General features: G+C 39.9%; 1 protein-coding gene across 1 annotated transcript in view; it reads left to right on the top strand.

The window, feature by feature from the left end:
• Positions 1 to 4,299: 4,299 nt before the first annotated feature.
• Positions 4,300 to 15,999, top strand: part of LOC149284805 (protein 4.1-like) — a 54,352-nt gene continuing 42,652 nt past the window's right edge. Inside the window, exons 1-2 of the mRNA XM_089496218.1 lie at positions 4,300 to 4,761; positions 7,576 to 7,782. Coding sequence (XP_089352344.1) covers positions 4,300 to 4,761; positions 7,576 to 7,782 — 669 coding nt within the window. The remainder of the gene's footprint in view (positions 4,762 to 7,575; positions 7,783 to 15,999) is intronic.

Here is a 15,999-nt window from a genome sequence, read left to right as displayed (position 1 = left end):
AATATATATAACAAAAGATATGGTATGTAACACTCACTTGACTGGAGACAGTTGTAATATGCCGGGTGCTAACAATCCAAAAAGTATATACAGCATGCAAATAAAGTTGATGCACTCAGCGGGTCTTCTTCTTATAAAGTTTATTAAGGCTTAGTGAAGGTCCAACGTTTCGGCTCTCACTGAGTGGCAAATACTGTATTTGCTCGATTATAAGACAGGGGGTTTTTTTTTTTAGGTTTTTTTTTAGCGCAATCGCTTATATTCAAGGTTCTCTTATAAACAGACCTCAAATAGAGGTCTGACTATAAGACTAAGATCCAGGCTTCTGAGGCTTCTATGATGGAGCGCCGGCGTGGCATGACCTTCCGGTGTTCCACCATAGAAGCGCCGGCGTAAGTGTCGGGTAGCAGCGAAGGTTGTCTACGCGCATCGCGCAGACGTTCACCAGCTGTCAGAGAGGAGGATCCCCTAAAAAGGCTGCAGGAGACCTGGATCCTCCTCTCTGGCAGCCAGTGAATGTCTGCGCGATGCGCGCAGACAACCTCCGCTGCTACTCGACACTTCCGCCGGGGCTTCTATGAAGGAACACCGGCATGACGTGACCTTCCTGTGCTAGGTGGAAGCCCACTGGCTGCCCCACTTGACCCTAGGGAGTCTGGAGCACGGGGGACAAGTTTACGGATGCATCGGTAAGTTGGGGGGGCATATCACGGTATAAGGCATATCTGGGGGGCAAAGTAGCAAGCCGTGGGGCAGATGTGCATAACTGGGGGGGCACGTTGGCAAATTAAAAAAAAAAACAAAAAAAAAAAACAAATGCATTTTTCTCATCATAGTTTTTATTAAATATGAAAAGTTAGTTTGCATGTGAATTAATATTTTACCAATAAAACATTTTTCCTATAGGGTAGTCTTATATTCAGGCTTTTTCTTTTTTTCTAAATGTTCAGATTTTTGGGGGGGTCATCTTATAATCGAGCAGATATGGTAATTTCAAGGGAACTCCAACCATCATATACACTTTAATACATATAATTTATTATATATCCTTTTAAATAATTTCCCTATAGCAAATGCATAGAATGATTCTACAGAAACCCCCAGGCATATGCAGAAAGGACTCCCATTATTCAACACTACGGGTTATGATACATAATGAAGTACTTACAAATTATTTACCTTTCATTCTTTGGTTGAGCTGGAGGGTCCCTTGAAGTAGAGGACTGCATTGCGGGCGGTCTTGCTGGCACAGGCGGTCAGACACTGTACCTGCGGGTCCCGGTAATCCCGCGCAGTCCCACGAGGCTGCCTTTGCGCTGCTCCCTCACAGCATCTCTTCTCTTGCTCCGCCCAGGAACAGAGCTGAGTCACATGATGTGAACGGGATTAAAAAAGCAGTCCCGCGCAGGGCTCTACTTTGAAGGCAAACTCAACCTAAGTTCACAGTGTAACTTGTTGTCTACCTTCATGTTAATTGCATAAAGTAGTCTTAAAAGGTAGAATTTTTTGAACTGACCAAACAATTTTTTAACTGGGTACATCTGTAACTAGTTATATCTGTAAATGCCTTGACATTCCCATTAAAATTTCAAGCTTTGAAGCATGTGTTTTAATCTCAGATGGTTCCTGCTGTGAACCTTTCAGAATGTCATCATGGGGGAATATTACCTTTCATGCTTCACTAAGCATTACTATGTAGCCATGCCAGACTCTGGTCTATGAGCAAAAGTTATCTATATGTCCATATCCTTTTCTTTTTTTCTATTTTTTTTTATATATAGAGAAAGTCTCCATTAGCTTGGCGTGAGGCAAATGTGATTTATTTAAGGTTACCTTCAGACATTCACAATGACTGCTAAGTCGCCTCTGTACGCACCGGATTAGTACCCCTACTATGAATGTACCCTTAGCAGTTGTGCACAAAGGACCCTCATCGGTTTTATTGGTAGGAAAGTACAAGGAAGGTGATTTTAACATAATCATATTATGGGGATCAGATACTTAAAAAAAAAAAAAAAAAGAAACAAAAAAAAAAATTATTGCATAAGCAGCTTCCAAAAATAGATTACACGGGGTATATTCTTGAGCGTGATGGCAGACATGCTGGTAGGAGAGTTGCGCTTTACTATCTCTAACATCACTATATTCTTAGAATCTAACCTATTTGAGCTTCTCCTGATCCTTCGTGAAAGTCACGGTTAAAGTATGTATTATGCAGGGCCAGATCAGTCTTTATAGGAGATGTTTTATACATCTTTTTATATAAGCAGCCCTTTACCATGCTTAACAAATTCAGTGAATTATAACTAAAACGTTCCTATCCAGGGCAGAGCCTAGGCCCAGCTACACCATGAATATACAGTAGAAACTATAAAAGATTGGCCCTTCAGAGTGTGCAATTAATAAGAACATGAACATTCATCACAGATCAATAAATTATAATTTTTTTATGTTAGAATAAAAAGTGCAATCAAGTGAAAAATGCACATATATATTCATTGACCCACATAGCAGGCATAGATCACAGGTTGCATGCCCCAAAGGCAAGCCCAGCGCCCAGATTACACAAAGTGGATTTGTCCATTCTTGTTATCTATCCCTACCCTTTTCTTAATCACTTACCTTGCTGAAGTCCTGTGGTGGGAGTGCAAGGCCTCTGTCTGACTGCTTCGACACGGCGCTGGCGCTTGATGCTGAGTGCCGAGATATGTTGTTGTGTTCCGGCACTTGGCATCAAGTGCCAGAGGTGCGATGGAGCTGTGAGACAGAGGCCCTCCGCTTCCACCACCGCATTTGGTGCCACACCGAAGCGTGTGGAGGAGAGAGACGAGCACGAAACGGTTGCTAACATGGCTCGGCGTGGCCCATTTAGTGTATAAACCTTTATGTCTTATTGGGCATTTTAAGTCAAAATAAGACTTTGTTATATAAGCTTGAAAATGGTTAGCCGACTGACCCTTTATTAAATATTAATGGAACTTTTCCACTTTCAAATGTATCTTAATATACAGAAAACTAAACACTGCTTATAAATCACACACACACACACATATATATATATATATATATATATATATATATATATATATATATATATATATATATGTGTGTGTGTGATTTATAAGCAGTGTTTAGTTTTCTGTATATTAAGATACATTTGAAAGTGGAAAAGTTCATGTTGGGTCATTTCTCTTTTAGATTACGCTAGTATTAAAAATTAAAATTATTGAACTAATAACCTAACCAGCCTGAAAGGCCAGCATATGAAGTGTGACAATGACTTTCTTTAATTGCTGAATAGGGCTGTGTCTAGATGCCCAATGATGCATGGTATGCTCTCCTGTGGTGCCGTTACTAATGAGGACTGCTCTAATCACTCAGGAAGCCTGCCAAGATTGTAATTGGGCAGTAGTCACGTGACCCTGGATAGGATGTTGTGTTTGCTTAGATTTTCACCATAGAGAGAAGCTTTAGAATACTAAAGCCTTAATGATAACACTCATTTTTATATTACAATAATACAGATGTAGTGTTTTCCTTTATTTAAAAAAAAAATCTAGTTTGAACAGATCAAGACAAGTTAAGCAATCGGAGCCCTCGATCACATGTTATAATATTAAAACAAGTTTATAATTATTCAGCTGTATATGCAAAACCAAATCTAAAAAGTAACAAAAATATTTTTTTTTGTGTAAAACCCTCATCCCCTTAAAAAATGTACTCAACGAATGTTCTTATACATACACACATACACACACACACACACACACACACATACACACACACACACACACATAGACCTTGCATACCAGCCCATGTAGGTGGAAGTACATAATATGACAAAAAAGGAGGGGTTCATGTGAGACTCTCCAGGCATCAAGTTTCTTTTCCCTGCATGCTAGCTGTCGGGTCCATAGGCCAATCAAAATTAGGTGTATTTTTATTAATGGGAGTCTTGTCTGTACACCTAAACACACAACTCTTCTGCTGGGCAGGCAAATAAAAGCTGCTATCAACTCCAAAGCTGATGGTCAATCCCAAGACAATATTAAAAGGATTACTATGTAGAGCATACGCAATGCATGTAGTTATCCAGGGGCGTAACTAGAAACCGCAGGCCCTGGTGCGTGAACACACAAATTACACACACACTTACTCATGCTCACACACACAATTATAGACCTCTGCTGTGTTTTTTCAGTCATGATATGGCTAAATTGCATAAGGTAAAATGTATGGGATGATGTTATATATCTAAGATTAACATTGTATCTTATGTTTCTAGCATCATCTGCGACCATGACGACTGAAGCTCCCCTGGAGGTTGAAGTAAATGAGAATGAACAGCCTAAAGTCCAAAATGAGCACGTAGGGACCTCTATTGAGCAGGATCAACAGGGAGAAGAAATCACAGCAGAAAAAAACGAAAGCCCAGAAAACAAAAACCCTGAAGAAACTGTAACAAAGTCACCCTCGTCCCCATCCAGTGTAGGAGAGAGAAGCCCTGGAAAACAGAAGAAAGAGAGAGAGGCATCTGAAGGCAAAGGGATCTCTCGTTTTTTACCACCATGGCTTAAGAAGCAAAAGTCACAAAGCTTTTCTGAGCCTCAGGAGGATGATGGCAAGAGCAAAGCAGAAGAAACAGTAGAGCCAGCTAAAGAAGATGACAGTGAAGGTGTTAAGTCAGGTGAAGATCAGCCTGTTGAGACAAAGTTGGAAGAGAAGGAAGAGAAGCGATCTGTTAGCAGTGCAGAGACACAGGTAATATTAATATATACTATTCTTATATGACAGGTAACAAGTGACTGGTTTAAAAGCCGTTTTTACAAAGATATAATCTGGGTAACAAGTGGCGAGCATGGTGTGAGTTAACGATTTGCTGGGCAAATCACAAAGGTCAATGCATGCTTAATTCATATCTGGGAAACTCCCTCTACCTGACTTCATTTTATTTTTTCCATGTTGAGAATGTAATAAAAAGGTTTCTAACTTTTTGTAAGGACCCCTGGCAAGTATCTTACCTGAGTTTGGTTGTGCTGGGCTTGACGTAAGTTTGGCAGATACACAGATTTGGCAAAGGTGGTAATAAAACAAATATATTTTACCACTAAATAGTTACCACTGGGGTAACTCAGCAGCTGCCATTGTATTGTTAGGTTGTAAAGAGACATACATTAAGGCTTTTGTACATGTTTATTTTTGAGATTAGTGCTTCTTTTGAAGCATGTCATCTTAAAATGAGACTTATTTTGAAGCTCACTTCATTTGTGTAATTGTGTCTGTCTCACATATACACCAGTACACCTTCTATAGAGAATGAAGTATGTTTCATTGTTGTGTACAAGTTTTTGATCTATTGCCATATATTAATTTTGCAGTTGTTCAGTAACTTTTATATCTATATTTTCCTTTGTAACATCTTGAAATACACACACCCTCCTGTTTTTATTGACCAGGCAATTGTATTAGACTAGATTTGTTGTCAAAAGACAAACAGATGAGGTAACAGGTTACCAGCTGTGACATCATGGCTCTAGAAAATTCCTTGAGAAAATATTTACTGTATATGATAAGCACTCCTTTTATAATACAAGTAACAATCTTTTTAGATGTATTAAGACATATTTTTTTTTCCTGTCAGTTTTATGTTTAAGGATACTGTGATCCTATGTTTGTAGGTGAATGTATCCTTTTCCCTTAGAAGCTTAAAAATTTACTATTTGAAGACGCAATAAGAACAATTCGGTCCATCTCGTCTGCCCCACCTCCCGCTGTAAAAAAATACTTAATTTGGTCATTGGTCTGTTCCTACAGACCTCTGTTTTAGCCATCTCTCACAGTGTCTGCATATACGGTATTAAGTGCTGAGATACGGGGGAGCACTGAAACAGAGTTTTGTATGAGCAGAGCTTTTGATGTTCCCAACCGGCCCTGCTCCTCCACTGGTGGGCAGGAGAGAGCCGGCAAGGTGTCTATCATTAGTGACGGGGTGGTACACTGTATTGTTGCATATCAAAAAAGCCCTGTCTTCACTAACATCAAAAGGGGGGGGTGGTGTACATAAACGCGCGCAGTGGATTTTAAATACACAATTTAAAATAAATCATGTGTATTAGAACTATACAGCTACAACCGGAATTTGAAAGGTTACTAAATGTTTAAGGAAGGTGTAAACAAATGCTGTAGCTAAGAATGCTTTAAAAAATGGACATGTTAATAGTTTTTTTTTTTTAACTAAACAAAATGCTAAGTGATTGAACAGAAGAAAAATCTAAATTAAATCATAATTTTGTGTTACCATCCTTTGCCTTCAAAACAGCATCAATTCTATGTAAGCTTGCACACAGTTTAACGAACTCAGCAGGTAGATAGTTCTAACCATCTTGTAGAACTAACCACAGTTCTGTTGATTTAGGCAACCTCAGTTCCCTCTCTCTCTCTTCGTGTAATCCCTTGATGATGTTAAGATCAGGGATATATGGGGCCATGCCATCACTTCAGGACGCCTTGTTCTTCTTTACATTGAAGGTAGTTCTTAATGACTCTGGCTGTATGTTTGGGGTAGTTGATTAATTCTAACCAAATCCTCAAGTCCATTTGAGGAAATGCAGCCCCAAACATCAAAGGAACCTCCTCCATGCTTCACTGTTGCCTGCAAAAACGCATTCTTATACAGCTCTCCAGTCCTTTGGGAATACACTACCTTTTGCTACATCAGTGTAGAGCACTTGTTGCCATTTTCTGCACCTCAGCTGTATTTTTTCCATGAATAGTTGAGGCGCTTGGCATTGTTTGCATGTCAGAAGTATGGTCTTTTTTGTAGCAAGTATTCCATGAAGATCACATCTGACCAGACTTCTCCAGATGGTAGATGGTAGTTTCCCACTGCGTTCTGCAAATGCTGATGGTACTGCTGAAAATCTTCCAATTGCCAAGGAAAGGAAGCATGATTTGTGTGTTTCATCTACTGAATTAAGTTTCCATGGACGCGACCACTGCGTTTACACTTCTCAACATTGCCTTTTTTTGTGCTTCTTTAAAAGATCTTAGACAAAATCCCTATCCACCTGGAGATGTCTGTATGGGAGAGACTTTGCTGCTGCAGTATAAGTACCTTGTGTCTTGTTGCTGTGCTTAGTCTTCCCATCGTGTATGACTTTGACATTAAAATGTGTTCAGCAACCTCACCTTTTTTAGTGAGTTCAGCTATTCCTCACCCAGTTTTATTCCTTATACACAGCTGTTTCTGTTTATGATTGTGTTTCAACCTACATATTAAATTGATGGTCACCACCACCTGTTGTATGTGTTGTTTAATCATATACCTAATTATACACAAAATCCTTGACTTTGTGCAAGTATACTTAGAATTGATGCTGTTTTGAAGGCATAGGCCACACCTACTATTAATTTGATTTAGATTTTTCTTGTGTTCATTTACTTATATATAAAAATGTCTATTTTAGAAATCATTCTTAAATTACAGCACTTTCTCTCATCTGCTTAAAACTTTTGCACAGTACTGTATATAATATAACACATTTTAAGCAGAGTTTGTTTTTTTTTGCTTTATAGCCTGCTAAAGAAGAAAACAAAGAGGAAGAGACACAAACTGTAGTTGAAGACAAAGTAGAAAATGAAGGTGATGTTGGAAAGGAAGAACATGTTCCCAAGCCTGCAGAACCAAAGAAAGAGATTCCTCTCAAATCCCCCAAAAAGTTGAAGACTGTGCCATGTAAGGTGACCTTATTAGATGGAACTGAATACAGCTGTGATCTGGTGGTAAGCTTGCATTTAAATACTTCTGCATCATAACAAAGGTGTTTATTGATCTGCTCCTGGAATACATCATGTGCTATTGAATGCAAGTTTGCAATAATCATCGTAGTCACCTACAGTTTAGTGACCTGTTTTCGTTTTATTATGAGTCCTGATGGGGTTAGATTATAATGACTAACTTTCCTGTGTGACTGACTGCACCTGTGCATGCTATTTGTACACACACAAACGGAAATTCTGCTGCAACGTAGAACATTTCACAGAAACAGGCCATTACCTGCTTACAGCAACTGCTCCAGAACAGTTTTTCCCTTTTCCCAGTGATGAGTTTTGGTAAGAGCCTATTTGTTCTATATGTCCTATTTTGTATTTTGCAAAGACATATACACTGGCTTTTGTAGGCAGGGGTGATCATGGTCCTGTTAGGGAGATTGCAGTACTTACCCTGACCGCATATGTAGCTGGAAAATAAATCAGGGTCTGCGCTTTTGCACCAAATACCTCAATCACAGTTTACATGCTGTCACCTTGTGAAGTATTGAAATAAAGAGTTGCATTATGATGTCCTGTCTTGGTGTTCTACTTCAAGTGGTACTTGTCTACTTGCGTGGTTGCTGAATGGGTAAGGTGGTGAGCTGGCCCGGACTGGGACAAAAAATAGGCCTGGCATTTAAGCCCGAGCAGCCCATATTTATTTATTGTTAAAGCCCACCCTTCATGTACCATCTTTGCATTAACTCATTCACACAAATCATTAACACATTCATTAATGCAGTCTCACAAATCATCCACACATTTATTAATTCATTCATTCTAATACGCATTCACACTACCCCCTCTCCCCATCTTATCTGCCCCTTCTCACTGTTCCCCATTTCTCACTATCTAACCCCCCTCTGCCCCTTCTCACTGCACCCCCCTCCCTCACCCTACTTACCTTGTTGCCGGAGCAAGCAGCAACTGCGGCCGGGCCCGCGGCAGGACCGGACTAACTGGGCCTATGCGGCCTCTACGGCCGCATTAACGCAGGGCATAAGGGGCACCTGCCCCTTAAGCCCGCCGCAACTGCGACCGCCACTCTAAGGGGCCGGGAAGCCCCCACCAGGGCCGGCCTTAGGGGTCTGCGGCCGCACAGGGCTTACATTAAAACATCGGGGGGTTTTTTTAACTTTATTTAACATCCTCCATGTTAAAGTTAACAAAAACTTTATTTAACATGGAGGATGTTAAATAAAGTAAAAAAAACAACAAAAAAACCCCCGATGTTTTAATTTAAACCCTGTGCGGCCGCAGACCCGTAAGGCCGGCCCTGGTGGGGGCTTCCCGACTCCTAAGAGTGGCGGACCCCGTCGCAGTTGGGGCGGGCTTAAGGGGCAGATGCGGTCCTGACTGGGCCTATTTTAAGGTAGGGGCCTGGAGCTGCAGCTCCATCAGCCCCTAAGTCAATCCGGCCCGGCCCCCCGGGCAAACGGTGGTGAGTATTAATGCCCCTGGCACAGCTTCCCCCATGCCCTGGCCCTGCCTCAAATTAGGCATCAACGGTTTTGCCTAATTTCTAACTGTTGCCGGGCACTTAAATGTCATATGACATGAGCAGGCATTGATGGGTTGTCGCTATAGAAACCCGCTAAGGTTAACATGCTGGACAACTTATCTGTAATAGTATTTCATAGGGAGCAGACCCCCACAGCTGTACCCTTCTTTTGTATTGACAGTAATGGTTGTTCTTTATAAATCACTGTTGATCTGGGACCCGAAAAATTAAAATATGCTTATGATACATAAGAGAAACTTACGCTTACTGTGTAAGTGCATTAAAGATGCTCGGTCAGTGGCCTTGACCTTCAAGCACATAGATCTGTGTCTTCTTATATCTGCTTCATTGTAACTTTATCCGTTCTAGATGTCACGTGTTACAAATAAGATCTTTTTCGTTCAGCTGTTTTTCTGTTTTGCCTAAATAACCAAGGGATCGCTGGCCAATTCAAAAAGCAGTTACGTATGCAAATAGTAATAGCTTTTCAATGAAGTAATTTCCTGCTGCTTTTTACTCTTAATGTGATTTATGTGATTATTACATCTTTGCCTGAGGCTGCACAGCACTGCTATGAGTTGGAAATTCAGTTTTCCAGCAAAGCCAAGTGTATTTACATTTCAATACTGGACATATGCCACTACATTTCATTAATATGACCATATTACCCAAGTTGCAATAATAAACTGAATTCTGGAGTGCTATTAATCCTATTTCCACGTTTACCACCGTACTATTTTGAGTTGTATTTTATGTAAAGTGAGAACCTTTTTGTTATACTGTTATCCTGTATTGTCAATTCAAGTAAACTGCACAGTACATATATTTCAGCAAAAGGACCTAAGATGTCGTCACTCTTAGTGCTAATTTAAGAGTTTCTTTAACAAAAGTATATTGAGTAGAAGAAGGAAATATCCCATCAAAAGAATTATTTGTTTTGGGTATATGAAACACCTGCCACTGCTGTTATTGTTTGGGATTTTCACATTGGCTTAATACCCAACTAAGGCATGTGTGCAGCACAGTATTTAAATATACAAAAGGTGTAGGATTTGGCCTTACCTTATGTAGTATTCCCTTATTTTGGCTGAAATATATGTCAAACTCCCTATTCAGCTTCTTTATATTGTTTTAAGAGATGGAGGCTGATGCATAGGATTGTAGCACGAGTTTGTAATGTGTAAAGTCCCCAGTGAATTGTCTTAGCTTGTGTCTTTTTTTATGTTCAAAATATTGTAACGTCCATCCTGTGCCAGATACACGAACCATGTAATAGGTGTTTCAGATAACATCATGCTGTGGACCACAAAGGCTGCATTGTTTCCCACCTGCTGAATTGCCAGCAGTCCTGCATTTCTTCGGACATTCCTGACACATGAAATTTGTACTGGCAATTGTCTTCAGTTCTCTTGACTTCTGGCAAGTGTGTATGAGCAGTGTCCAAATTAGCTGCTTCTTCCAGAATCTCAGAATACATGAACTATGCTTATTTGTGCTTCCACCTACTACCTGTGGTGTGTGTATCTTCATTGCTGCCCTACATACTGTGCCCCACTTTTTAAGGACACAAGGTGCCAGACAGAGGGAGTTGGTACAACTCACTATAGTGTCTCCCTTTTTAACTGGCCATCTGAGCAGTGGTTCTGCAGGAGGCCTGATCACTCAGTATTGCAGTTGGTTCCATATTTATTTGGCAAAGGGGCTTCCTAAGACTTAGGCCAGAATAAGCCTACGCTGCTGAATTGAACATTGCCAGTAGCATCCAATGTCCAAACCTGTCAAATCAATAACTGACAATTCTGCCTTATAATTCTGCCACGTCAGCGACATATTTGAGACGTTTCTGGCCCTGGCTACCCCCTTGTGTGATGCGATTGGGCAATCCCTGTGCCCTCATGGGACACGTTATTTTTAATGGGGATGTGGGTGGGGAGTGAGGCATGCCGCTCCCGCAACCCGGAGAAGCGGCAATTCCCAGGTATGGTAAGGAGGAACTAACGGAAACTGTTTCTTAAAATTATTTGCATATATTTTATGTAATTAACTTTTCAGGGGAGATGATAAAACAGATCTGCTAAATTTGACATGCATTAACGTTGCCTTATATGGAGTTTATTTGCAGTCTGTACTTTATAATCAGGAACAGGATAACACCTGAGCAATAAGCCTATAACTCGCATAACTGCTCTAGTAGTAGCATCTCTTTTAAATCAGGACAGGAGGATTGCCTCTTTTTAAATGCATTTTCATGTCCCCCTTGTTTGATAATTGACTCCCATGAACTTGCACCTGTTTTTCTATGTAATATGAAATGCAATTTCTGCTTTGGTATTGACAAAGCTTCATTTTGCCAAAAATGCAACAAAAAAGAGAAAAGCAGAGTATTGTCAAGGAGACACTGCCTGACCTATTTTTATAAAGCCCTTGAAAAGCTTTTAAATGCGGTGCATCCACCTGGAAACAGCCAATTGTGCAATCTCATTATGAGACAAAGTGCTGGCTTACTAATGACCGCTGATTGCTCTGAAGTCTGCTTGGTTTTCTTTTTCCTTTCCCTCCACTTTATGCTCATACATTGCTGAGATAAATATTTTATTGAAGAAAGCATTAAAAGGGCTGCCTTGCATGATCATGTTTTAGGCACGTCTGAGCAACTGATGCATATTGAAGCTGACACTAGCTTCTTCGCAGCTTACAGTTCAAGAGCATTTGTTGTGTCCCCCAAGGAAATAGCTACCCTCTGAACAATTTCTTTTAGGAGGAGCTAGCTAAGTTTCACCGTGTATATCAAGTAAGGATAGTACACTGCTTTTATATTTTATTTTAACCATGTAGTGCTTACACACATGGAAATCTCCGATTTGATGGTATCAATAAATCTAGAGCCCTTTGCCAACAACACCATTTCTGATCTGAACTTCTAGCAGACTTTCTGTTTTGGGGACCATATACCATTTGAAAAATATTTATTGTATACACATTGTATAATATATTGTTACTTCGAACAGTTATTCCATGTTTAAATGTTAACTGTATATGATGGTAAGATGCTTTGGGTCTTTATATTGTAGGTATATGTTGCTGACAGTTCAGGCTTTGGCAGCACCTATAATGTGATGTTGGTTTCTCACGACTAGCTCTGTCCACAGAGAGGTGACACACTGGAGAAATTTAGTTGGATAATGTTACTCCTTTATAATGATGATTTAGCAAACCTTTTCATATAAGGTTTGTCTAAAACATTACCCACACTTTAAGGGTGTTGATATGTGGATTGGTGAAAAAGAATTATGTTGGGCTCCTTAATTCTACATGATTGTTGCCTTCACACATTCTCCATGTCTCCATGTGGTAAATGTTTAAATCTTTTTGAAACACATGTACATCTGTGAATGATTTCCACCTGAATTTCTCTGCAGATGCCAGTGTTTCTTTTGACAAGCCGCTGCCAACAAAAATAAATTATACAAACGTTTAAAAATGTATGAGATTCCCCATATGGTGAACTCCTGTTTAGAGAATAGTATAAAGATATAGTGGTTTTATCTTTAACTTATCTTTTAGGTACAAGTGGAGAGACACTATTAGTTTATGTAATTTTGAAATTTTCCACATTCAATTCTAAATTCTCATAAAGGATTTGTATTATGCCCAACAGGTAACTGTCCAGGCTATTGGAGCTCATGTGTTACTCACTCAGACTTTGGTGGGGTAACCTGAGTGTTACAATTTACACTTTGGCGTTCCAGCTCATTCCATAATTATTAAACCTTTGTATAACTTATTAATTATAGCTTTTGACTTAAGTCTTTTTTCTTTTTTTGTAGTCGTGTGTGGAAGTTGCCGTCTTGCCACCACATCCTGTTTTTCAGCTGCTTCCTTGTCATGAGATGTTTGTAGTTATAACTTTAGAGGGGCTGTGATAGAGGATCATACAGTCTTCTAAAATAATGCAGCCAGGAAACATGTTACAATGTCTTACTGGGGTGTGAAATATTTTATAATGTAATATTTCCTGAGGGTTCATTTGAAATTAGGGATAATTAGGATGTTTTATTATTGAATACATGTCTTTTAGTGGTTTGCGAGTCAAGCCTGATCAGTGCCTGTTACTGATTCGGGTAAAACGGACACCTGTATTCCTATAACTGAATATGTGAAACACAGCTCCTTTATTGTACTTTTTAAAGCCATTTCTGTGTTGTAATGTTAATGCACCTACTTTAGTCTTCTGTTGTCCGCAAGTCTTCTAATTCATGTATTCTATTCATTCTTCTATTGTCTTCAATATTCAGATTTATTTAAGACCCTTTTTCCTTTGTGCTATCTATCTTTGGCATCTAACTATGTGGCTGCATCTAACTTTTATGTTTTCCCTTTGTATTAGAAGATATGTTGGCACACCACAGCCCAAAAGGCATGAAACACGTATTTAATGTGGAATGCTTTGTTTGTTCCATTGCAGCTTTTTCATCTCTGTCAGCTAAGAGCACAATAACTTTAGTGTCAGGATGGCCTACACATACACAGAGTGCAATGTTTTCTTGGAATGACACTGTCTCCTGAAATCAGTTCAGAACAGCAGACTAAGCATCTAAATTAATACTTTACCACAAAGTGTTGTATTTTTGGGCGAAATTTTGAATGCTGCAAATAGCAAGACAGACATGTAGGATTCCACAGGAGTCTGCATTACTTCTGTTTCAGACAGAATTGTTTGTAGAATGCAAATGCTTGGCACTGTCATTAGCTGAACTCGGTTCTATTCCTAATGGGGTTTTTTTAACCCATAGTTATGTCATGTTTAAAGACGCTGTTCATCCTGCTGAATTTAACGTTTTGAAGCAGGCAATCGGTGGCAGAAAAGTTCTACCATAAAAGTTAATGGGAGCACTTTCCTCGCACGTGTCCAGACATCTCTGCAACGTTAGACGAGCCAGCACTCAAGCTGGTTGGAGCCAAGTATGTAATGTGCATGGGTTTGTGTTCAGGATGAACACATCTCCTGCACAACTCATAGCGGTGGGTGACGAAAGGGGAAAATACGTACATATTAGGGGATTCTCTAGAAAATGTAAATGAAATGCCCCACAGTGCTATCATATGCATTAAAGTGCATATTAAGTCTGGAGTGCCCCTTTTAATCTGTATGATTTCTTCAACGTCATCTGACCGGTTCAGCTAAGCTTTATGAAGGGCTAACAAAGCCCATACCTTACTGACTAAACCCTGGAGAGTCCACTTCTTAAAAACCTCAATGTACCTATATTTTGAATCCAAATTCCCTAACATGCTTACTGTTTATTTTATAAAACTCTGCCGTAACTATGTATTTTGGTGTATTTATTTTAAAGCAGGGGATGAGTATAGGGATTGATCTATTGGGTAATAAGCAACCATTCTGTCCCTTAAAGTTTATTTTGTGATCACGTCTTTTATCCTGTTCATACTGTTGTAATTTACGAGTACTTGTACTTGAGTATGTTAGATGGAATTGTGGCATTCAAAATTCAGTCCTTTTTAAACAAGGTTTCCCAGGGATTGTTCATGCTACATACAGACAAGTATATTCCCAGCCATTGCTTTACCACCAATCAATCATTTATTAAATTGTATTATTGAATATGTTTGTTTTTCTCATTTCCATGTAACCTTTTCTCATTTGTGTTAAAAAGCCACATTATTCTGTAGTCTTTAGTATTCTTCTCATTTAGGAATTTCCATTCTTGAGACTTGACTAGACTGCTCTTGTCTTAACAAAAAGTTCAGTTTGTATTACTTTTATAATACCTCTTTAAAACATTTCTGAGTAATAGTTATAAATAGCTAGACTTAACAGATGAAACACTATTATTTTTACTCATTATTTGTTCACTCGTATTGATGGAGCAGATGTTTCTGTCAGGGGCACTTTCTCGCTCTGTGTAAATAAAGATGTACTTATACTGTACAAGTCAGCCAGTACATGCTGGTACAGGGTGGCTGTAAGTGATGTGCAGACCCCATACTGCTGGCAGCATCAATGCACAAGGGGGGCAGCTAGCTAGGTTTCAGCATGTACTGGCTGACTTGGCATGATAGGAGTGTGATTGCTAACAGCAATCACAGTCCCATCATGCCTAGGTTCCAGCACTTACACATCCACTCATTCATTCATATACTCATTCATTCCCTCAATCATGCATACTCATTCAAACACCCTCCCCACCCCCTTACCTGCACTGCAGCTCCTCGATGCCGCTCACAGACTTCAGCAAGGGGGCGCGGCCTCCCTCTGCGTTCTCTGGTTCTGCACAGAGGAAGCAGGACTGGAGCAGAGTCATGTGATGTCAGGTGAACTCTGCTGGGTTCCGCTTCCTCTATGCAGTACAAAAGACCCTCCCACAGGTAAGTAACAGGGCTCTTGTTGTAGCAGGGCTCGAGGTGCGGCCCGCGTAAGATCGGTTGCCCTTGCTGCCGATCTTACGCGGGCCGCACCTCGAGGACTCGTGGGCCGCATTTGGGCCGCGGGCCGCATGCTGGACGCCTCTGGCTTAGGTTGTTATATTGGCCGATGTGTAATCAGTTAGATTTTTGGGTTTAAAGATAGAGTAGAGGACAGAACTAGTTATAAATGACAGTTTTCACAAAGGTTTATATAAGACGGCAATTTTAATTGCATAATGATTCGCTTATCAATAATTTAT

This window comes from Sceloporus occidentalis, unplaced genomic scaffold (assembly GCF_023333645.1).
Source record: "Sceloporus occidentalis isolate IW3139 unplaced genomic scaffold, rSceOcc1.0.p SCAF_88, whole genome shotgun sequence".
NCBI classification, from domain to species: Eukaryota; Metazoa; Chordata; class Lepidosauria; order Squamata; family Phrynosomatidae; genus Sceloporus; species Sceloporus occidentalis.
Note: the sequence above shows the minus strand (reverse complement) of the source record. Positions and strands in the feature narration are given on the sequence as shown.